The 22,981-nt window shown below is 53.5% G+C and overlaps 1 protein-coding gene across 2 annotated transcripts in view; it reads right to left on the reverse strand.

Moving 5' to 3' along the window:
* Positions 1 to 22,981, reverse strand: part of CDYL (chromodomain Y like) — a 152,239-nt gene that overhangs the window by 46,440 nt on the left and 82,818 nt on the right. For both annotated transcript variants that reach the window (XM_049715575.1, XM_012537187.3), the window contains one exon: positions 22,039 to 22,705. In XM_049715575.1, the coding sequence (XP_049571532.1) occupies positions 22,039 to 22,705 (667 nt within the window). The remainder of the gene's footprint in view (positions 1 to 22,038; positions 22,706 to 22,981) is intronic.

A 22,981-nucleotide genomic window follows, 5' to 3' on the forward strand; every position in this document is an offset into this window, starting at 1 on the left:
AGATTTGAAAAGGTGATTTAAATTTTTATGTAAGATATTTTTATGTTAAAAGCACACATCTAAACAATATCTTTAAAACTAGCCAACTTTAAGCTGAGGAGCATGGCAGGCAGCCACCCAGCATTTGTTACTTGATTCCAAAGCCCCCCAAGTCTCACGGCTCCCTCCCCCACACATTTATTCTCCCCCAATTTCACGCCACGCCACGTTTTTGGAAGGGATTATATCGTTTCTACTTTATGGTTTCCAAAACCCCACCAAGTCCTGTACTAAAGGGAAATGCCTGCAGTTGAGCCAACTTTTCATTCATAAAACAGAGCAGCACAGTTAACTTGTCATCCTCCGTGGTAACAGGAATCAGGCATAATGCTAAGAGCCTGGAAACAGGAAAATAAAGATAAGCCTCGCTCCTGCCCCACTTCCCTTCTCCTTTACTCCGTCATGGTTTCGTGAAGGCCAGTGCCAGCTGGACTCCGGTGGTGCCCCATGTGTATAAACACCGTGTTGACTGTCGCAGTCTGGCCACCCATGTGTGACATGCTCCCACTTCTTGTATTTCTTGGCTCCCAGGACCAGAGTCTGCTCTGAAACGCGGGCTTCCTGTTTGGGTCGGGGAGGCTCCTGGTGAACCCCGACCCACCGAGGCAGGCGGACCCCTGCCGTCTTACTCAGAGCGCTTTGGCCCTGGTGGCGGAGGACCTGGCCTCAAGCCTAGTTCTGTCATTTACCAGCTCTGTGACCTCAGACACCTAAGGGGCAGTAGCATTTATAACATTTGCGTCACAGGGAAACTAAGAGTTAAACAACAAAACAAAAGTGACTGAAACCATACAAACGTCAGTAACTATCACCAAGATTATTAATAGATGCGCTCTTCTACAGAACAAGGCCAAGGGCAGAGACGTGATGATACAGGTCTGCACGGGCACAACGGACCCCAGCCCACCCCGCCCGTCACTCTGCACGCTCCCCACGTGCACAGCTTTTCTAGTCCACCTTCCTGTGTGACACAAAGACACGGAAGAGCTGCGTGAGAATCCTTGGAACCACGGACTTACGTACGAACGTGACAATCCGCCGAGAGACACGCTCACTCCTCTTAAAAACCACCCACAGCAACGAACACAAAACCTGCCACCCTGCCGGGCTCAGCTCAGGCTCCTTTGCCACCATGGGAAACTGCTCTGGTTGGGACTTAGGACCTGCTTCTTCCCAACACAGTGACTTTCTTTCGTCACATCAGTGAGATGGAACCTGGGTGCAGCTGTCGCTTGGTTTTTCAAAACGTGAAATCACGAAAAAGGCCGGGCTGGACACCGGCTCTTCGCCCAGGTTCAGGCCAACCCGAAGTGTCCTCAGATCCTCCCAGCAGCGCAGGCGCAGGCGCAGACGCTGACGCGGGCCGCTCCCGCCCCCAGCTGCAGGGCCAGCGCTGCTTCCGTCGCGGCGGGGCTTCATGTCTCGCCGGGGGCTCCCCAGAGGGTGTGGGCTGGCCCGGCGTGCACCTGCGCTAAAGCTCAGGGACCTACGGTCTACGTACAGAAAACCCTGGGGGGCGAGGCTCTCTCCTTGGGAAGGCAGACACCGGAGGCACACCACCGCTGAAAGAAGAGAATTCACTTCTCCACCACCCTTCCGCCCAAGACCACAATGACCCTGCAGGGTCTTCTGATGACACAGAATACGGCTGTCAATTTGTATTATTTGCATAATGAACACTGTACTTCTGCATATGTCATCTGTGAGACGTCTTACCTGGCGCTTTGCTCAACAGAAAGCTTCACAAGACGGCACTTGAGAACAGCTCTCAAATAAACAACCCTAATTAACAAATGAGGAAACGTGTCAGGGATTGCAGCCACAGTGAAGAGACTTATTCACTCAGAGGTGTCTGAAGCTCTGGGGGCGACAGGCCTCCAAAGACACGACCAGGGCTCTCCCAAGTCACTCTCGAGGACAGGCAGAAACGTCTTTCCTCTCGGATGGCCCATGACGCCTGTCCCCATGTCCAGCCACCACCGTCAACGGCCCGGGCCCTGCTGGCCCACCTCCTCCGCAGTCACTGTCCTTGGGGCAGTCAGCGATCAAGGTCAAGATGTGAGACAGTCCACAGGCTTCCGCTCCAACCCCCACTGGAAAGGGGAGGATCCAGCCTCCCCGCCCTGCCCGTCAAAGCCGCACCGGATCCAACTTCAGCTCCTCCGCCGGCACCCCCGGTCCCTTTCTGGGTCAGCAGGATGCTACCCGCCCTCCCTCCCAAGTGGAGCTGCAGATGAGAGAAGACCCTCAAGGCCACATGTGGGTGATGACGGCGTGGAGCTGTCTGAACAAACGAGGAGTGGCCCTGCTATCATCCACCCCAGAAAGGATGGGCTGGATAAAATTCACCCAAACCAAAGCCAACACTTTTTCCTAATGGTCAGGGGAAAAAAAAATCTCCAACTTGGAAACAGGCCAAAGGATGCCCACGTACCATCCCCAAAGCCACAGTGGAGCTCTGTGGGGTGTACCCGAGGGTGCTGGCACTCATGACCTACTATCCAGCAATGATTAAGTATCTTATCACTCCATCAGGGCAGATGTCAGCTTTAGAAAACTGAGAGCAACAAAAAGGAATGGCGTTGTGGCTCTATGTACAAATGAGGCCTGTTCAGGACGAGAGGCGACAGTCTCGCGGCCCGGGGGACGTCAACCAGCCCTGTAATTTACCTTTATTCCGGCGCTCCTCCAGTGCCTCCACGTACTCGATCTCTTGAATTTTCTTTGAACCAACTTGACCATCCTTTGATTTCTTGACTGAGTTAAATATCTGACATGTATTCATTCTGTATTTATGATTTTACTTTTTGAAAATGGTAACTTGACAGGAGACGTCCTGTAGCACCCACCAGTTTAAAGCTAACAACCCTGCACGGTAAATCACTGCAGCTGGGAAGCCGCTTAGACATCGCCTAACACTGAATGGATTCTTCCCTAAGACTGTACTTACGTCGAAGGTGGGCTTTTAGGGGCACCGTCCTCTATGACACAGAACTTTGCTGCCTTGAGCTCTCGTGTATCTTACGTGTCCACAATAAATGACCCTCACATTTATTGTGAAGAAGGTGGTATGGAGAGATTTTGTTGACTTAGCCAAAATTAAGGATTTTGATGACAACCCAGGGGAAAATCCCCTTTTATGTCTCATCACTGTGGCTACCTGCCCTTTTACCGGGCAACGTGTGTGTGCTTGTACCCGCGTGTGCCGTCACCGTGGATCTGACTCATTGGTTCCTAGGATGTGCTAAGAGCCTGACGCCAACCTTGTGGTCCAGCGGCATCACTGACGTCACGGTGGGCACCCTCTGCATCACCACACCCTTGGCTTCATCAAGCTTCAGTTTCCACGTGTCTTGATGTCTTCACTTGGGAAAAACCAACCAACCCACCAACTCTGTAGTTCCAGACTGTAATCTGCCTCCAGTCCTTTGTCACGTAAGGTCTGAGAGCGTACAACCCATGAGGAACGGTCCGCTCTTGCCTCCTGGACCTCTGCTCTGCTCTTTCCACCCAGACCATCTTCTGCGGCTGCCGAGCCAATCCTGCTAAGCCTCCAGGCCCACGGAGACGCTGTCTCGCTCTTCACAAAGCCAGATGTGCTCTCCCCTAGACCCTCTGGGCCCCTGCGCTAAGCCGCTTGAGGCACTGCACATCACTGCGCGTTCCAGCTTCTTCTGTAACTGGGTTGTCCTCATCCTGGCAAACACCAGGCCTTGCGGAACGGAGACTAGCCACATGTGTATGTGTCACCGGCTGGACCTCCTGACACTCAGCACACAGTGTGCAGTGTGCTTATCAATCAAACTGAAGGAAGAAAGGATAAAGGTAAATGGTCATTAAATGCCAAGCATCTGTTCATCACTGAGCAGCTCCTCTGACCAGGAGCACAGAGACAGAACCATGGAGTCTGCCCTAAAGGTACTTCATCTGGGAGGAAGATGGAAAGTCAGAAGCACCATTTAACAAACCTGAGTGCAGGTGGCCACAGCCGGGCACTGTCCAGGTGCTGAAGACACAGGGGTGAATAAACATATGCGGTGCCTGACCCCCTGCAACTTACATTAATAAACACACTGAGTGTGCAACTAGGCCAGGGCGTGTGCTGGAAAGTCAGAGAACAGACTGTATTTCAGATGGTGGGGGAAGGAGCGGGGAGGAACTGCCATGTAGGCTGAGACCAGGCAGATAAGGAATCAACCAGGTAAAACATAGAAGTACACGTGCAAAACCCTGCGAAAGGAGAGAACTTGGCAAATTCTAGCAACTGGAAGAACCCCCTGCGTCTGAAACAGAGTAATGAAGAGCCGGCCCTGCAGGTCACAGTTGAGAAGTCTGAATCTCATCTCAACCTTCAGAAGGACGGTACTATATGGATTACAACATCTACAAAAAAAACCCGGTAGCCAAGTGAAAATGAACTGAGAAAAGACAATAAAGAAGACATGGGGTGCTTGGTCTAGGTGGTGGCATGGCCAGAGGCTGGGGAGCAGAGGGACACGGGCACACTTCGGAGTGGAATGAAGGGCCTGGCGGCATGCTGGATGGTCAGGGTGAGGGAGGGGCGGGCCCAGACGACGCTTAGAGGCAACACTCACTGGGGTGGGGAGCCTGGAGCCCCTGCCAGGATGGAGGGGGCGATGATGAACCCGGAGTCCGCAATGCCCATGACGAAAATGACCACTTTAAGAAGTCCAGGGTTTCCCTGGTGGCGCAGTGGTTGAGAATCTGCCTGCCAATGGAGGGGACACGGGTTCGAGCCCTGGTCTGGGAAGATCCCACATGCCGCGGAGCAACTGGGCCCGTGAGCCACAACTACTGAGCCTGCGCGTCTGGAGCCTGTGCTCCGCCACAAGAGAGGCCGTGATAGTGAGAGGCTCGCGTACCGTGATGAAGGGTGGCCCCGGCTTGCCACAACTAGAGAAAGCCCTGGCACGGAAACGAAGACCCAACACAGCCAAAAATAAATAAATAAAGCAAACTGTCAACAAGTAAAAATAAATAAACACTATTATATTAAAAAAAAAAAATTCCAGTCCAAGGACAGAGGCGACGACGTGACAAATGACCTTCTCTCCCACTCGTGCACTCGCATCCCCTCTTTCTCGGCAACTTCCTTGAAAAGGTTTCTGTCTCACGGAACCACAACACAAACGTTTTCAGATGGCAGAGGGCACCAGCTCCCGGCTGGGAATCACGAGGAGCGCAGCCTGCGTCTGGGAGGGCGATGCTGCTGCATGCTCGAACCCTGTACCTCTGTGCACGGGCGGGGACACTCAAACCCACATCTAGCCTAAGCACAGAACCTTTTGTACATTAACCAGGGAAGCAGAACCCAGCAAAGAATAGAGCATCTAGACAGACACAGGATGGGACCACGTGCCCTGAAGGTGACCTCCAGTTAGTACGTGTCACGGTCTTAATGATGCGCAGCACACTTCTACGTGGATGTAAAAAGCTGCTGGTTGGAGGATTTATAGTGAGTCAAAATGTCAAAGGACTACGTGTGGGCTACCTGGAGACCGTGATGGGAGTTAAAGTTTCATTTTTTCAAGGATTGAGGGGAGAAAATGAGGAAAGACAGTGGTAACCCCACAGGCCAGGCACTGTCATTACAATACTTATAAGTAGCACAAGGTTTTGTGCTTAAGAAAACACAGCCCAGGGACTTCCCTGGTGGCGCAGTGGTTAAGAATCCACCTGCCGATGCAGGGGACACGGGTTCGAGCCCTGGTCCGGGAAGATCCCACATGCCACAGAACAACTAAGCCTGTGCGCCACAACTACTGAGCCCGTGCTCTAGAGCCCGCGAGCCACAACTACTGAAGCCCACGCGCCTAGAGCCCTCACGCCACAACTACAGAACCTCGTGTGCCACAACTACTGAAGCTCGCGCACCTAGAGCCCGCGCTCTGCAACGAGAAGCCACCACGCCGCAACGAAGAGTAGCCCCTGCTCGCCGCAAGTAGAGAAAGCCCGTGCAGCAACGAAGACCCAACGCAGCCAAAAATAAATAAATAAATAAATTTATTAAAAAAAAAAAAAAAGAGGGGCTTCCCTGGTGGTGCAGTGGTTGAGAGTCCGCCTGCCGATGCAGGGGACGCGGGTTCGTGCCCCGGTCTGGGAGGATCCCACGTGCCGCGGAGCGGCTGGGCCCGTGGGCCATGGCCGCTGAGCCTGCGCGTCTGGAGCCTGTGCTCCGCGGCGGGAGACGCCGCAGCGGTGAGAGGCCCGTGCACCGCAAAAAACAAAAACAAACAAAAAAAAGAAAACACAGCCCAGATCCTTGGAGAGCCAGGGCTGAAGGCCAGCTGACCCGTCACTCCGGCCTGCCGTTAGCAGACTACCTCGGGGAGAGAAGCCCCAAAGCCGTGTGAGGCTGGGCCACAGGAGGACAGCTGTTGGGAGCCCCGGGGCCGGCCCGCAGTCACCGAGCAGCCAGCTTGGGCTGCAGAGCTGCAGGCTGAGCAAGCCAGCATCTCCTAGAGCACACTTCTAAGGCAGAGGTCTAGCTTTGGCCAGGCACCAGATGAGTGCTTCTCAAACCAGGGTCCAAGGCCGCACTATTCGAGTCTGTGAGGTGAAAGCCGAGCTGTGAATCCTGTGCTTTCACCCCGGTGACCACCTGCAGGGCCGATGGCCTGCCTGCCGTGGGGCTCACAGGCCCCTTTCCCATCCGGCTGGATCAGGCTGTTGCCAAGGAGCCCCTCTGGCTGCGATGCTTAACCCGCTTCCAGGGCAATGCCGGAGGCGGGACCACACCCACCTTTGCGAGAGACCCAGGTATTCACCGCGCGTGGCTGGGCTGGGCACGCGTCTGCCCTTTAGAGGGGGCCGCCGGTGCACACCGAAGAGGGCGGCCCAGAGCCCCTGACTGCGGGCAGGCGTGTGCATCTCTTCACTGTGGACCCCCAGGAGGTAGGCCTGGAACACGGAACTCAAGGGCGAGCCAGACTCAGAACTGCGTGCTCACCTTACACAGACCAGAACCACAGGCTGAAAAGCAAGAGATCAAGAGAGAAGGTTTAACCTGACACATCATTTCACAGATGAGGACAAGAGCTACTCAAGGGTCAAGAAGGAAAACTGACCTCAGCACAACAGACTCAAAATACAAAGCAAACACCTGCTCAGTTACATAAACACTGTATAAAAAATAACAGCAATTTCAGAGTCCAGCTTTGAACATTAAGACTACGTACTTCGAAACTGTACTAGGGCCAAACTCCCACAGTCAGCTTTTCTCTCCGTTCTCCCCCGAATCGGGGAAACAGACACCACAACTGCCGTGGCTTGTTCTGCATTTTCCAGCGGCTCCTCTTTTTGCAGCAGGACATCTGGGCGACATCCCAGCTCTCGGGCGGCACCCACCTGACCCACTAGAGCCCCGGGTTCTAACGTGGACCGGATACGCGGTCATGGCTGTGGCTCTGAAGACCCTGCCAGCATCTCCCCAGCCAGCCCAGGACCACACAGGGGCAGACCCCAGGACACCCAGTGTCCCCCTGCTCGTGAAACGCACAGCAGGGGCCCCCCGTGAAAACTGGATTACTCTGCAAGCGGGGCATTTACTGGGGTAACTCCTCCTTCCCCACAGGAAGCCAACAAAGGAAAACTCAGATGCAGACTGTTCACACCACGCCCGCTCGCGGCTGCCGGCAAGCTGGGGCGACTGGGGCCCATCAGCTGAGGCTGGGCTGCAAAAGCGAAGCACGGAAGTCAACCTTCTGACAGGAGGACGGAATGCTTCCACTCTCCCTCTGAAGTCCACAAGGTAGTGTGAGCGCCAGGCAACGGAAACGCTGCAGCTGCAGTCACACCCCGCGTAAGACGTCACCCGTCCCAAGGCTGGTGTGGGCTGCGGGCTGTCCTCTTCCTACAACCTTTACACTCGTGCTGTGGCCGATGAGACCAGAAGCCATGTGAGCAGAGTACTGGCGACACGATAATTAAACAGCATGCGCTTCCGTAATCCCCCGATCATGTTCACGCTATCATAGCATTCCCTCAAAACCAAGATGTCGTGTAACCTTCAGAGCTAATGCCAAGCACAGGAAACAGCTGTCCAGCTTTGCTGAAAGTGTTGTCCGGAGAAGAAACGCTACCATCAGGATGCTGATTTAACTGTATCAGCAAGATCACAGTCCAGCGCGAGAGCTTCAGGTGGTAACGTGTTACATTTCATGAAAATCACATCATACGTCCGTGGGACGGGTGGACCCACTGGATGAAAGGCGAAACCTTCACCCCCCGTTACCAACATGAAACTTAATTAAAACTGTGGGCAGGCCTCCTCACATACCACATCTTGTTACTTTAAGATTTAATTAGAACCAGTGACTTTCTTTTAAGGCTCCAACCCCTGTAGAGTTGCAGGAATTGCCACGAGAATGACCTAGAAATGGTCCTGTGGGCTGGAGAGGAAAGGTCTCCATCGTAAGGGGCCCAGCACTTGAGCTGCCAGCCCTGGGGAAGTGAGGGGCTTGCAGACACGAGACGTGGTTCAGGCTCCAGGGTCTTTGCCCCCAACCCAGACGGAGCCAAAGCCTTCACTGATTTAATTCTCGAAAACAAACCTTATGACTCCCTTTATTACCTCCAGATAATACAGCGGTTCACCCTCCCACAGGTGGCTCCCAACTGCACGTGCCCTGGATGAAGCACGTGCTGAGATTCTGTCCTCCTTGGTGACAAATCCTGTTTTTCAAAATCGGCGACTAGTTTAGGAGACAATCCAGGCTCGTCTCGGGGGACGGGGGAGGCCAGCACCCACACTGGCATCAGATCCCAAGGACTAAGACCTGGGACCGACCCTGACACACGGGCAGGGAGCTGCCAGAGACCAATCAGGACGGTGCCGTCCAGCAGCAAGGATGCCTCAGTGGGCTTCACATTCCTCGTCTGGTCTTGGGGTTGCAGAGGACAGAGCCCACCACGCCGACTCAGGGTAGTCAATCTCCTAATCTTGTGAGCCCAGAGTCAGCGAGACCGGGATGCACCAGCATTTCCACAACTGTCCTCACGGGGGCGCACTATCTGCTTGACCCCGTTTGACTTCTGGAATTCAGGTGAGGCTGGCGGTGGGCTGGGCTGGGACAGTGGTAAAGCCTTAAAAGTGCAGCTGAGGACGGGGTGGGCCCTGACCTCCTGGTGCAGCGGACAACACAGGGACTGTGAGGTCTGCTGGGGACCCAACGTCTCGCTTCTCGTGTGTGGACTTTGTGATGGTGACCTCAGCACGGAGCTGGGAGAGCTGCGTTTCGCAGTGGCTGACGTGGCCCTAAGGCATCTACCTCTTTTCTCCTGACGTAAGAAAGAACTGCCCTCCCCTGGCCCTCCTCGTGTCACCCACACGTAAAAAAGAACTTGAACTGCAGACAGAAATGAGAGATGACTGTGACTGAGATAACTGGCCAGAAAGGGGGTTGTTTTAAGGTATTTTGAGAACTTACTATGTCCCCATTAGAAAATACTTTTAAGCACAAACAACTCTTCACGAATGAAGCGGGAGACAGACGAGACGTTATCATAAAGAAACCTGATTATGACGCGCATCTTCCCAAAGGCGGGGGCTGGAGGCTGGGGGAGTTGTGCCCGGTGAACAGAAGAAGGGGTAACAAATCCCCTTGCCTTGAGGAGCACGTACACAGTTCAGAACACAACCTGGAACAAAAAAGTCTTTCTGACGTCTCGGCAGGTCCCGTTTATGGTTCTAGACTGAGAGGCAGTTACATTAGCTCCTTATCACTAGGGGAGATGGGTATTTGCTATAGGAGGGTAACTGCTTTTTTTTTTTTTTTTTTTGCGGTATGCGGGCCTCTCACCGTTGTGGCCTCTCCCGTTGCGGAGCACAGGCTCCGGACGCGCAGGCTCAGCGGCCACGGCTCACGGGCCCAGTCGCTCCGCGGCACGTGGGGTCTTCCCGGACCGGGGCACGAACCTGCGTCCCCTGCATCGGCAGGCGGACTCTCAACCACTGCGCCACCACGGAAGCCCGGTAACTGCTTTTTAAACAGAGACGGTTTATCTCATTAGGTGTCATCATTTCAGCAAGAGCAGGTCTGCACAAGGGTAAGTTTATTACCATCTCCTTATCGATAGTCTGGTTTACTGCTCTTGCCTTGAGGAACACCGCCTAGACCCCAGGGCTCAACTTTGAACACTGCGGCCTGGAGGTGGCCGTGCTCTGGCTCCATCCGTCCTGGACCAGGGACAGAGCTACTTTCTCTGTCAACCACCGCGCCATTCAACAGAGCCCCGTAGTCAGAAACGAGGGCTCTTTCACCAACAACTGTCCCTCCGGGCTACGCGCCCCTGGAAGTCAGGGGCTGTGTTTTATTGAGCTCTGAACTCCCAGCATCCAGCACGGAGCCTGCACACAGGAGACGCTCGCCAAGCGTGTGATGAGGACGCACGGAGCTTCCAGGACCCCCCTGCCCCCCTGCGGAGACAGCTGACCGTCAGCACGGAACACCCTCAACCAGAAACCATGTCTGAAGCCTAGTGAGACGAACCCAGCACAGCCAGCTCCAGCTTCAGGGCCCACAGCAGCCACAGAGAGGGGAAGGGGCAGGTGAGCCAGGAGCCCCCGGAACCAGGCCCCGGGAGAAAGCACGCAGAAGCCTTCTTCTCCCCGGAGCACCCAGATGATGGCAAGCACTTTACAGCTAGAGGGAGTGCTCTGTCCTCACTGCGTTTGTTTGCTGAAGTTGAATGAATTCTTTAATTAGATTTCTGCCCAGACAAAACAATACTCTATTAATATTCAGTAAAATGCTAGTAATGAGAAGCCATGTTAAGATGAACCAGGAAAGAAAATGCTTTTATCCACTCCACACATTCAGCTCCCACCATGAGGCCAGGCAGGTGGTAGAAAAAGTAGGACGGGAGTCTGGGTTCTTACTCCCCAGAAGTCCCCTGTCCACCGGGTACAGCTATGAAGAGGAGGGTGTCACCTCCATTTCAGGGGACGGAGCTCGGCCTGCTACCTTGGCCCCTGAGTGTGCAGGCAGCAGGGAGTGCCCAGGCATCGGAACCCGAAGCAATGCTCCCAGCACCAGCAGCTACTCTGCGAGGGTCGCCTTGACGGCCCGGCACACCGAACATCCCTCTGCGAACAGGTGCCACGGCGAACAGCCCCGGGGACCGTGCCACTTATGGGGGGCAGAAGAAGAGCACAAAGGCAACCGAAAAGAGAACGAGAGGTAAAAGGCGAACGGGGAACAGCAGCGCTCCAGAGCAAGTATTTAAAAACAAAGATGCAACAAGCGTTGGCAAGGATGTGGAGAAATGGAAACCCTTGTGCACTGCTGGTGGGGTGTCAAATGCTGTGGTCCTCAAAAAATCAAAACCAGAATCACCACGTGATGCGGCAATCCCACCTCTGGGTATTTAGCCAAAAGAATTCAAAGCAGGATCTTGAAGAGATGTCTGTACACCCATGTTCATCGTAGCATCATTCACAACAGCCAAGAGGTGGAAGCACCCAAGCGTCCATCGACAGATGAATGAAGGAAAAAACACATACATACCATGGAATAGTACGCAGTCTTAAAAAAGGAGGAAATTCTGACAGGCTGTAACACGGATGAACCTTGAGGACATTACGCTCAGTGAAATAGGCAGACACAAAAGGACAAATGCTGTGGGACTGCACTATATGAGGTCCCTAAAGTAGTCAGTATCATAGAAACAGACAGTAGGATGGTGTTGCCAAAGGCTGGGGGGAGGGGCATTAGTGTTCAGTGGGGACAGAGCGTCACTCTGTAAGAGGAAGAAGTTCTAGAGCTCCGCTGTGTGACAAGGTGAATGCACCTAACATTTCTGAACTACACGCTTAACGATGTCTCAGATGGTAAACTTAGTGTTTGTTACCACAGCTGAAAATGAAAACAAAACTAAAAGACGTGATAAGCCGTACGAAACATGTCCTCCGCTCCACATAAAACATTAAAAGGCTGGAGCCCCGACTCCATGGCTGGGGTGGCCAGAGGTCCGGGTGCCGAGAGCCAGACCGAGGGCAGAGGAGGAAAGGAGAGGACCAAGAATGTGGCCCAAGAGGGAAGCGAGGATCAGGGTGGCAACAAGATCGTTTTTAAGAGATCAAACCCCGAGGAAAAGGGGTTGTGAATCCTAACGTTCTCTATCAGTCCAACGCTGGGACAAGTGCCAGCCATTGCGTCGTGAGGACCAGTGACAGGTGGATGGGATGAAGCAGGGGACTGGCCGCAGAACGCCGGGCCGGTGCTCTCCCGGGGTCAGAAGTGAGATGTCAGGCCGAGTCCTAGGGTGGGAATAAAGGTGTGAAGCCCGTCTCTGAGGGATGCTGGAGCAGCACCGGGAGGTCGGAGCATCAGTCAGTGACAGGGGAGAAGACACAGACCCGGAGGAAGCTGCCTGGCACCGCGGGCCCCAGAGCCTGGGGGTCAGCACCTCCACCCCAGAGCCGAGGGCAGGAGGCCTGGGGGCAGGAAGGCGGGCGGGACATCCCCTCCCAGGAGGTTGAGGACATTGGGGAATCTGACGAGGACACAGCAATGAACGCTGCTAAGCTGGAGGCAGATGAGAAGGGAGAAGCCAGCTCCACGGCGGAAACGCACAGAACTGAACGCCGAGGTCATTTCCACCTCGAAAAGGACCTGGGCCCGAGGCCCGGGACAGGCTCCACTGGTCTGAAGCTCATTCTGGCGACCCGGGGTTCTGGAAGTGGGTGCATCTCGGGAGAGGCCCGAGTCATTACCTATCAAGTTGCCTCCTGCACGCTGTCCTACAAAGTGAAATTATTCACTGGTGTTTTAAAAAAGATGTTCTACACATTAACCTACAGATGTTTCCTTCCGTTTTTCCAGCTCGAAGAATCCCCTCTCACTCCATATTTGCACGCGGGCTCCAAACCTGCCCTGGCTCTTGCTTCCTCGGCAATCTCTCCCATCTCCCCTGACAGATCTGCTGTTGCTTTTTCACCCACACTCTTTTTAGAAGACAAACACTGAGGATGAAAGCAGAAGAGACAAAAATTCCTCCGGCAACTCGTCCACTCATACAAATGTTCATCAAGCACCTACTCTAAGTAAACAACCGGACCGGACAATACAGAAGGTTCCGGAGGAGACTGAAATGCTTTCACATCCCACCGTCTACAGTGTTATCGAATTTGTCCACCTGTTCTGGATCTTCCCCACCAGACTTTCCTCTCAGAGATTCCTCTAGGGAATCGGCTCTCCTCCACCCAGTCCAGGTTCCCGGGCCACTGCAGACCTTTCCGCCCACAGCGAGGGCATCCTGGGGAACTCGACTCCTAATAAGGGTCTTCCTTCAGGTGGTGCCTGATAACCTGACTTATGAAAATCACCTTCCCTCATACGTAATTAAAAATGTGACCGACTTTTAAAAGGTGACATCAAATTAGGAGGAGATAAACACAGCGGCAGCCCCCAAGACAGGACCGCGAGGGCCACAGCAGGCAGAAGAGCACCCAACTTACGCACAAAGCTAGGAAGTGAAAGGGCAGCTCGGGTCCACTTTCACGGCGAGCAGTCGTGGCGGCCGGCGGGGCGAGGAGGACCATGTCCGCGCGAGAGGGCCACCCAGAGGCCGGAACGGGACAGCCACTGGAGCTGTTACTATTCAATGATCAATATTTAACACACACGATTTTCTGTAACTGAGGAGAGCAGAGTTATATTTTAAATGTACTCAGTAACCTTAAATGTGTCGAGACCCTCGGGGGCTCAGCCCAGCTCCCATTTCTACTGCTCGTCGGCTGGGGTGTTCCCTGGGGAGCCAGACTCTGGGTGAGCTGTTCTCACCCGCTCGAACTTCTGGGAAGGAGGAGACTCTTCTCTGCCCGGTTTGCTGAGAGGGTCGGCACGCCAGCCCTCACCCTCTGAACGAAGCAGAGACAGCCTGTGGCGGGGAGACGGGGCTCTGGGGGTGGCTGGATCCAGCTGTGCCTGGATCCTACTCTGACCCAATGGAGGCATTTTTGTTTGCTTGTTTAAACCGATTTGAGTCATTTCACTCACTAGAGACAGAAAAAGTCTCGACTATTACAGTACGGTCAGTATTGTGAACCATGCTTATAAAAAGTCCCTTGTCGCCCGTGTGACACAGAAGAACCAAACAGGAGTCAGGAGCAGGTTCTACCATGGACCCTCCTGTCCCACCAACTCTACCAAATCACCTTCTCTTTCAGAACCAGCCTCGTCTGTAACATGAGATGCTCTGGAAGCAGCAGCAGCAGCAGCAGCAGGTTGGAGAACTTACGACAGAACAAAGGCGACAGAAGGGCAGGCTCGGAGGTGAGACTGGGTGGGTGTCCACACACAGCTGTGGACAGCTGTCTGTCAAGGAAGTCACTGGCGGCATATCCCAGAAGCCCAGCCCCCCGCTGCAGGTGACAGCAATAAGAATACAGGATACAGAAGATGCGTGGGGTTTGGAACAGGTGTTCAGCCCCACTAGTCGGCAGCAACAAGCGCAAACGTTAAAAAAAAAAAAAAAAAGGAATTTCACCTGAATATGTGGTTGTTCTTCTGCCCGTGTACCACTCAGTTACAAAGTTCAAAAGGAGCAGGAACTGTAGTCAGAAAGGTTCTTTCTTTGCATATGACGACCTAAGGAATCCAAATTCTTTTAAAATTATAAAACTCAAAGTTAATAAAATAACACACTTCGGCATATTCAAACCTGGGCAAGAACCATAAAATTAATGCAAATTAATTTGGGCTGTTCTCTTTAAACTGCTGTAAATATCCCTTAAGGCAGAGACCCGACAGGCCCGTTCACTCCACCCCCTGGCGTGGGAGCCAGGAGGACGGGCACACACGGTGGCTCAGACACGAGACAAGTGTGGCCCCCGGGCAAGGGTGACATGCACGTTCATGAAGTCTTCACACTTTGGAAGAGCTGAACCGCCCATCCCTCCCCCCACACACCGCCAACACCCCCCCTCCCCGCCCACTGCAAAATAGGCAAGGGCTATATAAAGGGGACTAAGAAAAATAAATGCAAACCAGCAATTATAACCTGTAAAAACAGAGTTTTCATGTTTTAAAATTAAAACAATGATACCATTTTCTACCTTCTCGTTGGGCAGATTTTTTTTTTTTTTTTTTTGCGGTACGCGGGCCTCTCACTGTTGTGGCCTCTCCCGTTGCGGAACACAGGCTCCGGATGCGCAGGCTCAGTGGCCTTGGCTCGCGGGCCCAGCCGCTCCGCAGCATGTGGGATCTTCCCGGACCGGGGCACGAACCCGGTGGACTCTCAACCACTGCGCCACCAGGGAAGCCCCTGGGCAGATACTTAAAGGTTGATTAAGAACAGATCGATGGGCACCCAGCCTTCAAGCTTGTTTAGAGAGCAATTTGCTAACATCTGAATCTTAGGTCAGTCGTAGCCCTTGCATTTACTCTTGTTCACAGCAGCAAGCGTGCCGCCTCAAATGATGCAGGATAACAGCAGTGTCTATGCACGCACGTACGTGCGGGTATAAATATACACATGCACGGGGCGGAGGGGGGAGACAGCAAATGAGGCAAAACGCAGGCAATCGGTGAACATGGATACAACGGTAGACGGGTTTTTCTTGTACCGTCCCCCAACTTCTCCATAAGTTTGAAATAGTATCAAAAAAAAAAAAAAAAATCAAGTTTATGACTTCAAAAGAAGTGAGGTAGAGATGTGAGTCTTAAAATACAAAGTTCTCCAAGACAGGATGTCAAGTGAAAAAGACAAATCCAAGAACACTTATGGAGCATGATTCCATATTGAAGAGTACAGACACCCAGAAGAACGTCTGAAATGACACACGTCAAACTATTGATGTTCCCTCTGGGGAAGGAAATGGTATTCTGAGGGGAGGTGGCGATGGTCAACTTTCCTGTTTCGCTCGATGTACCTGAAAATTACTTGTGTCAAAAATCACAGTATTTCTGGATGACTTGTGTTTAAGACAGGAGGTACGTTACCATTTCTGCTGCTGTAGCATCAGTTAAATTTATTCATTTACGGGGGAAAAACTCACAATGCCTATTGTGGTTCTCACCTAAAGGATGAGGCCAGACACTGGCCCCTGCGGGAACACGACACACTGTGCCTGAGGCCACTCTAGCGCCTTAAGGGCAGGACCAGGGACAGTAAACCAGGGGAGCACGCAGGCCCAGGCGCCACAGTGCCCCCTGCTGAGAAGCACTGACATGAAGTCACTGAGGCCGTGCGATAAATAACCACGACATCTCTGAAAGAATGGAGGAGGGCTGTTCATGTGCATCTGAAAAGTACATCCAAGACGCATCATAAAAGTAAAAAAGAAACCTAGCTGGCAGAGCCACACGACAAGTATGAGCCCACTGATGTACCGAAAAGATGTACATGTCTGTACAATTTCTGGAAGGAAAGAACTGTCAGCAGCAGTTCTCTCTGGGGCGGGCGAGCTTTTACTTTTCTTTCTGTTCTTTTTTCTTTTGCGGTACGCGGGCCTCTCACTGCTGTGGCCTCTCCCGTTGCGGAGCACAGGCTCCGGACGCGCAGGCCCAGCGGCCATGGCTCACGGGCCCAGCCGCTCCGCGGCATGTGGGATCTTCCCGGACCGGGGCACGAACCCGCGTCCCCTGCATCGGCAGGCGGACTCTCAACCACCGCGCCACCAGGGAAGTCTTTTTGTTCTTTGAGATGTTTTAATTATTTTATGTTTTCCTGTCATTAAAAATGTTTAATTATTATTTATTTAAAAATAATTTACAAATGCCTAAAGACAATTTCAAATCAAGATCTCAAGAGCGAACAGGAACTAAATCTGTCTAACTGTAAGAACGTAAAATATACTACAAACACAAGGATTTAGTAGCAGATAGTTCGTTCCCATCTTGCTCTACAAAACCACGAACTTACAAGGGAACACAGCACAGGATGGCCTGAGAACCACCTGGAGGGTGTGCTGAGAGAGAGTCCGGCTCGAGAGGCGGGATGGGGCCCAGGGGTGTGCGTTCCTAGCAGGTGCCCGGGTGCTGACGCTGCTCTGGGCACCGCACTCCGAGAACCACTGGAATAGGCAGAGACACAAAGACAGTGGAAACGAAGAGAGAAAACCAAACAGTCACAAGGGCTCTGAAGTGGGCTCACTGGGTCAAGGCTGCCCCGAGTCCCAAGCGCTCCTGAGCGTCCCTAAAACCTCGCAGAGGAGCGAGGAGGCGCGTCTCCCTGAAGCAGAGGTCGGAGCTCGGCAGTCAGGTCGGGTTCCTCCTGCTGGGACTTGGGCTGGTCCAGAGCTGGCTGGGTGACTCCCTAAAACGTCTCAGGCCCGTTGAATCTGTCATGATCACACTTAGTTCATTTTACACAAGACAGGAGATATGATTACAAACGGTGAGCTGATGCTTCAAAGAGAACAGCGATGCTCTGGAAAGTGTACACAGCGTCCGGGTGAAAGGAATGGTCACATCAGGTGTAAGTGAGAAAGTGGGAAGAAAGAAAAATGCTAGGGCTGTGCACCCAGGCAGGCTGGTAGGTACCTAAGATCGTGTCCACTTTAATGAACTCCGAACTGGAAACAGGAGAAGAGGGTTTAAGGGTGTGCGCCACACAAAACCAGTGGGTCCACGTGTAAAGAAAGAGGCTCGCTCTTCAAACAAGTGGCGAGTGAAAGCCCCCCTTTAAAGGCCTGGGCTCCCCATCGGGGCCTGGCAAAGAACCGCCCGTTTATAAGTTTTCAAGTAAAATGATGACGGGCTGTATGTTTTCAGAGACTCCTGGGGGTGACCGACTTCACCCCACAGGCTGCTGCCGCAGGGCAGAAGCCTCTTCTCCGTGGGGCCTTGTGCCTGAAACTCCACTGGAATCTGAAGCACATCCAGATTTGGGGGCCGCCGAGCTCAGCTCAGGAAGGAAACGGGGCGACTGCACCGGTCTGCGGGGCCATCTACCGTGTGCTCAGGGCGGGCAAAGCTGAGTGCCCGCGAGCCGCTGGCGGGTCATCTCCCCCCGGGAGACTATGACAAATGACAAACGCTTGTTGGTTTCAAATGGAAATCCTTCGTGGTGAGCCCTCGTACACACATTTAACTGACGGTCTGCTACAGTGCGGCTTCAAACGTCCTCTTGTCCAGCAGACACTTCCTGCTGGGGCCCCGCTGACCCGGCGACTGCCTCTGGGCACTGGTCTCCTGGCCTCCTAACCTCCCCTGGAGGTAAGTTCCGATGTCAGCGCCTACACAGCAAGGGGCCCCAGGGCTCCTCCTGCAGAGGAGCCCTGGACCGGGATCCCCGGCATCACCTGCTTCATATTCTTACTGGGAGGAACTCATGCTGCAGCTTCTCCAAAGAAGCAGCCAACTTTTCCTGAAAACTTCTCCCGGGAGCTTCCTCCAACTGAAATGCTCACGGCGTGGAAGACATGTGGTGTGTTAAGGTATTTCCTCCATCATTTTCCTCCTAAGTCTGCTAGCTTTGACTTAAAATCCAGCAGCCAACCCTACATGATAACACTGATAAGGTTTAGACCTCATTTCAAAAAAACAGTTTGCTACTAGTATTTTCTCAAACGTCATACTTGTGGAATGGTGATCAACTATATATTTGAATTCACGAAAGAACAAAGTAACAATGATACAGTTCTTAAAAGCAATTGCTTCTTTTGTAGGATTAGTTCATCAGGCAATTAAAAGAGCATGAAAACAGTAACTTATTAATAAAAAAAGAGTGGAAACACAGCTGCATTGCCTACATTTAAAATGTTTTCTATTTCTGAGTGAAGCAATATATCATCTTTTAAACCTCTGTTTCATACTTAAAACAGTCAAAAACCAAACACACATATGGTTAGTCTGTAAAAGTCACTGTGTGTGTGTGTTAAAATTCTCCAGAAACATTTACTCTTTTGGGTAACAGGCATTTAAAGTATCTGCTGTGCTTGGTGGCAAAAATATACCCCCTACTCGATTAATGGTTTGAATAGGAGACGGTTCATTTCCCGATGACTCCGCAAGTATCTGCTCCAATTAGTTTTAGAAAAACAAATCAGGATTCTGGTGCGGCTCTAAAATTACCGTGGAAGGTAGAAACAAACATCTGTGTTAAGAATGTACGAACGTGGACCAACCACCCAAGAGGGCCTCGGTCCTGCTCGTCAGGAAAGAGACACGCTGAAGGCGAGGATGTGGTCTTCCGGAAGGTTCCATGCTCTGGACCACAGACCTTGTCTTTTCAACAGCACCCCCCTCTCGTTTAGTGTGACCCAGCGACAGGGCGAAAAGGATGTGTCACATAGCCTCTTCTCCAGCAAGCACTGTCCTACCCATATCACTCCCGCCACACGCAGGCCCTGCTCTGGCCGCGGGGAGGCTCAGCCCTGCAAGACAACATCCCTCCCGCAGCCCACAGTCCAGTGGCAGCAAGAACGAAAGCATCTTCCATGCAGGAGGGTGACAGGAAGCAAAGGCACCCAGTGACCCTGACAAGCGTCTGGGACACCACTGCAAGCCTGGTTCACCACGGCCTTAAAGACATTCCCGAGGGGCTGCCAGACTTGCCGCCATCTAAGTGGCGAGGAGATTCTCGACCTGTATGGGACTGGGGTGGGCAGAAGAGAAGGGCGGTCACAGGGGGCCTTGGAAACGTATGTTACGCTCACCCCAATCAACTACCTCCGAAGAACAAGATAAAATAATTTAAGATTTTACGCTTACACGCCCCCTGTGGTTTTAACCACAGACACCCTTATAGACACTGAAAAAATTCTGAAATGGCTACGAGTGATAAAAAAAAAAGGGAGTCACCCACTTTTTATTTGAATAGAAGCCACAACCCTCCTTATATACAAAATTGAGGGCTTCTGCTGCGGGCAGCCAACCCTGCAGGACTGTGCTGAGAGCAGATGTGGGAACTTACGAGTCAATAGTTTTGAAAATTATGGGTCCCCTCCGGCCAGAAAACGTATGTACACGCTAGCTCTGTGGACAATCAAAGGGGAGCCCCAGGACCTGAGGCCCCTGTGCCCCACTCCCAGGACCAAGGCGTCCCAGAGCAGGTGAGCAAACTTCTTCTGTTAAAAGCCAAGCGGCCCACCTTCAGCCTGCAGGCTACAGTCTCGTCACACTGATTCAGCTCCGTCCCTGCAGCTGGAAAGCAGCCAGCCTGTAGGTGAACGAACGCACGTGCCTGGGCTCCAGTCACCCTCTGTGGAGCAGAGACCTGCATCTCGTCTCTTGTCGCGGATCGCGACACATCATTCCTCTCGGTTTTTTCAAACATCAGAAAATGCGGCCACCATTCTTAGCTCCTGGGCCAGCCAGGGCTGGGCCCGCGGGCTGTAGTACGGCAGCTCGGGCCCAGGCCTCGTCTGCAGCACCAGAGCCCAGGCGGCACCTGGCCCGAGTGAGTGGTGAAGCAGGAGACGTTTCTTTCCCTGGTGAAGGTGGCCAGCAGTGGCGAGGAGAACACAGGGTGGGAACTAAGAGACGTGCTGATTCCCGCCCGGCCCGAGCACCCAGCCTCTCCGGACCTGACCCCCGTCTGCAGAGTGGAGCCTCCCATCAGCGGGCTGTCGGGCCTCGTCTGCCTCCGAGCCTCTACGCTCCTTCCTCGCGCCGAGGTCAGAGGGCTGTGTCTGTGGGCAAGTCAGCCACACGAGAGGTCAGCTCTGCGGACGCGCTCCAGGCGAAGGCCAAAGGCAGGGCAGGGCAGCGGCGTCGGGGCGAAGCGCGTGTCTGGGAAACACTGGCGAGAGGCCCCTTTACTGTGCGAAGGGGACCCGGACTTCAGTCACATCCCCCCAAGCCTGCGGGACGCACCACAGCAAGACGGCAGAGCGGTGTCTCAGGGGAACATGTCTCTGGAGGAAAAGGGCGCCCCAGACAAACCAACAGCACTTCTCCTCGTTTCGTATTATTCTACTGAGCGTGGGCTGAGGGAGATGCGCACAGGTACAGAGTCCGTCCCACTCCTGCAACACGGAGGGCGAGGGGGCACGAGTGACAAAGGGACATGGGAGCGGGTGGCTCTTGGACCAGAGGAAGAGCAGTGTCCACGAGGTGGAGAAGGAGCAGGGCAGAGAGGAGCAGGCGCCCCGACGTGGAGAGAGAGCTGGACAGGCAGGGGAGGGCCGCGGAGAGACTGGGGGCTGCCTGCCCACTAGGTGCAGCAGCTGGTGACCAGGGATCGCGCCCCCGTCCAAGAATCACAGCGAATGGACGGGAGCCGCCAAGAGGCGGTGGAGCAGGGGGGCCGGTAAGACAGCAGGCAGGGACCGTGAGGTGAGGCATATGTTAGAGAAGATGTAACAGAATATTCTAGAAGAAGTGGCGGCTCGCCAGGCACACGAGAAGGGCAGGGAAGGTAGCTGTCCGTGCTGATCCCCAGGTGTGCTGTCCTGGGGTCGGGGAGGCCACAGGATGACCACCCAAGCTGCAGCGTCCGGGTCAGGAACAGGGTAAAAGCGGAACAGAAAAGAGCACCCACGCTGAACGGCCTCCTGCTCTGAAAAAGGGACCCGAACAGCGGACTGTCTTAGACCAATCGAGGTCCCGAAGGCTCTTAGGTCATCAATATCCTCCTTGAAAGGCACTTCCGGTTACTCAGATGGGTTAGCACCACAAGAACCATGACTTCTCATCAATACCGGTCACACTAAGAGAATTCAGATGGATTCCTAACATGAGACCCAGTGCCTAAGAGATGCATAAAGTAGAAACTAGCTGTAAAAAAAACCCACCAACCAACCAACCGAACAAAAAACCCAGCCATCACCTACTCAGAGTGGGACACTGTCTAAATCAAGTCAACGTGGTGGTCCAGTCTGCGGACGGCCAATGAAACAGAGACAGCCAGTGCTGACTTTCAGACGTCACTGTCAAAGGCTTCAAGGAAAGAAAGCGGGGGCTGGCGAAACCTCTCCAGGGTTCCCGCAGACAGACATCTGTCAGAAGCGGAGCCCGCAGGAGCCCCCGGGCCCACACCAGACTGCCCTCCGGGGCAGGGACCCCACGCCCCTCCAAGACCATCACTCACCTTTCCCGTTCACGGCCAGCCCCGTGGCCATGGCCGCGGTCACGGGGCCGGACACCTGCGGCACCAGCGGGTGTATCCGGGGCCGGCTCCCCATCCGCGCCCGCTCGGCTCCGGGGCCCAGCAGGGCTCCGACCGGCTTTTCCGCCGCCACCTCCGGCGCCACCGTGTCCTCCTGCCCCTGCTCGACGGGGTCCAGCTTCTCGGGGCTCTCGCTCTGAAAGCCGTCCACCGCGGTCCTGCTCTTGATGGGACTCTTGGGCACGAGGATCTTTATCCCTGACTTGGCCAGGTCCATGTTCTTCCGGTTCGAGAGCGACGGGGCCGGGTTCTTCCTGAACTTCTGGCTGGCGGCAAACAGCGGGCTGGCCTTGGGCTCGTGCTCTTTGCCGACCACTAGCGATTTAGGAGAGGCCTTGGAAAAGCTGCTGTTGGTGGACCTGGAAATCTGCTTCCTAGCGTTGTTCGGGGAGGCCCGGTTGGCCCTGGTGAAGGGGCCCTCCCGCTGCTTCTCGGTGTGGCGCCTGTTGAAGTCGTGGATGTACTCCTCGCAGTTTACCAGGTGCTGCTCCGGTTCCCAGGTGTCGTCCTCGCTGTCGTAGCCTTTCCACCGGACCAAATATTCCGTCTTCCCTTTTTTGTTCTTCCTTTTGTCAACGATTCTTTCAACCTGTTTATAGGGGAAAAGAGAAAAGTATAAACGCACTATCTGAAAAATAAGGTGCAAGGGTAATAATAATGGATCATCGAAAATAATAAAAACCACAACAGGTGATGCACGCGATCGTCTCTTCCCGAGCCAAACCATCTGAAAACAGAGCAGTAACAGAGCATTCGGGGTTTTAGCGATTTCCTTGAAATTAAGTCAAACAAAATGCTAAAATTTCATGCTCAGAATATATGGACGTGTTAGGTAGCTTATTTTTTTGTGATTCAAGAGGGGCTC

This window comes from Orcinus orca, chromosome 10 (assembly GCF_937001465.1).
Source record: "Orcinus orca chromosome 10, mOrcOrc1.1, whole genome shotgun sequence".
Lineage (NCBI taxonomy): Eukaryota > Metazoa > Chordata > Mammalia > Artiodactyla > Delphinidae > Orcinus > Orcinus orca.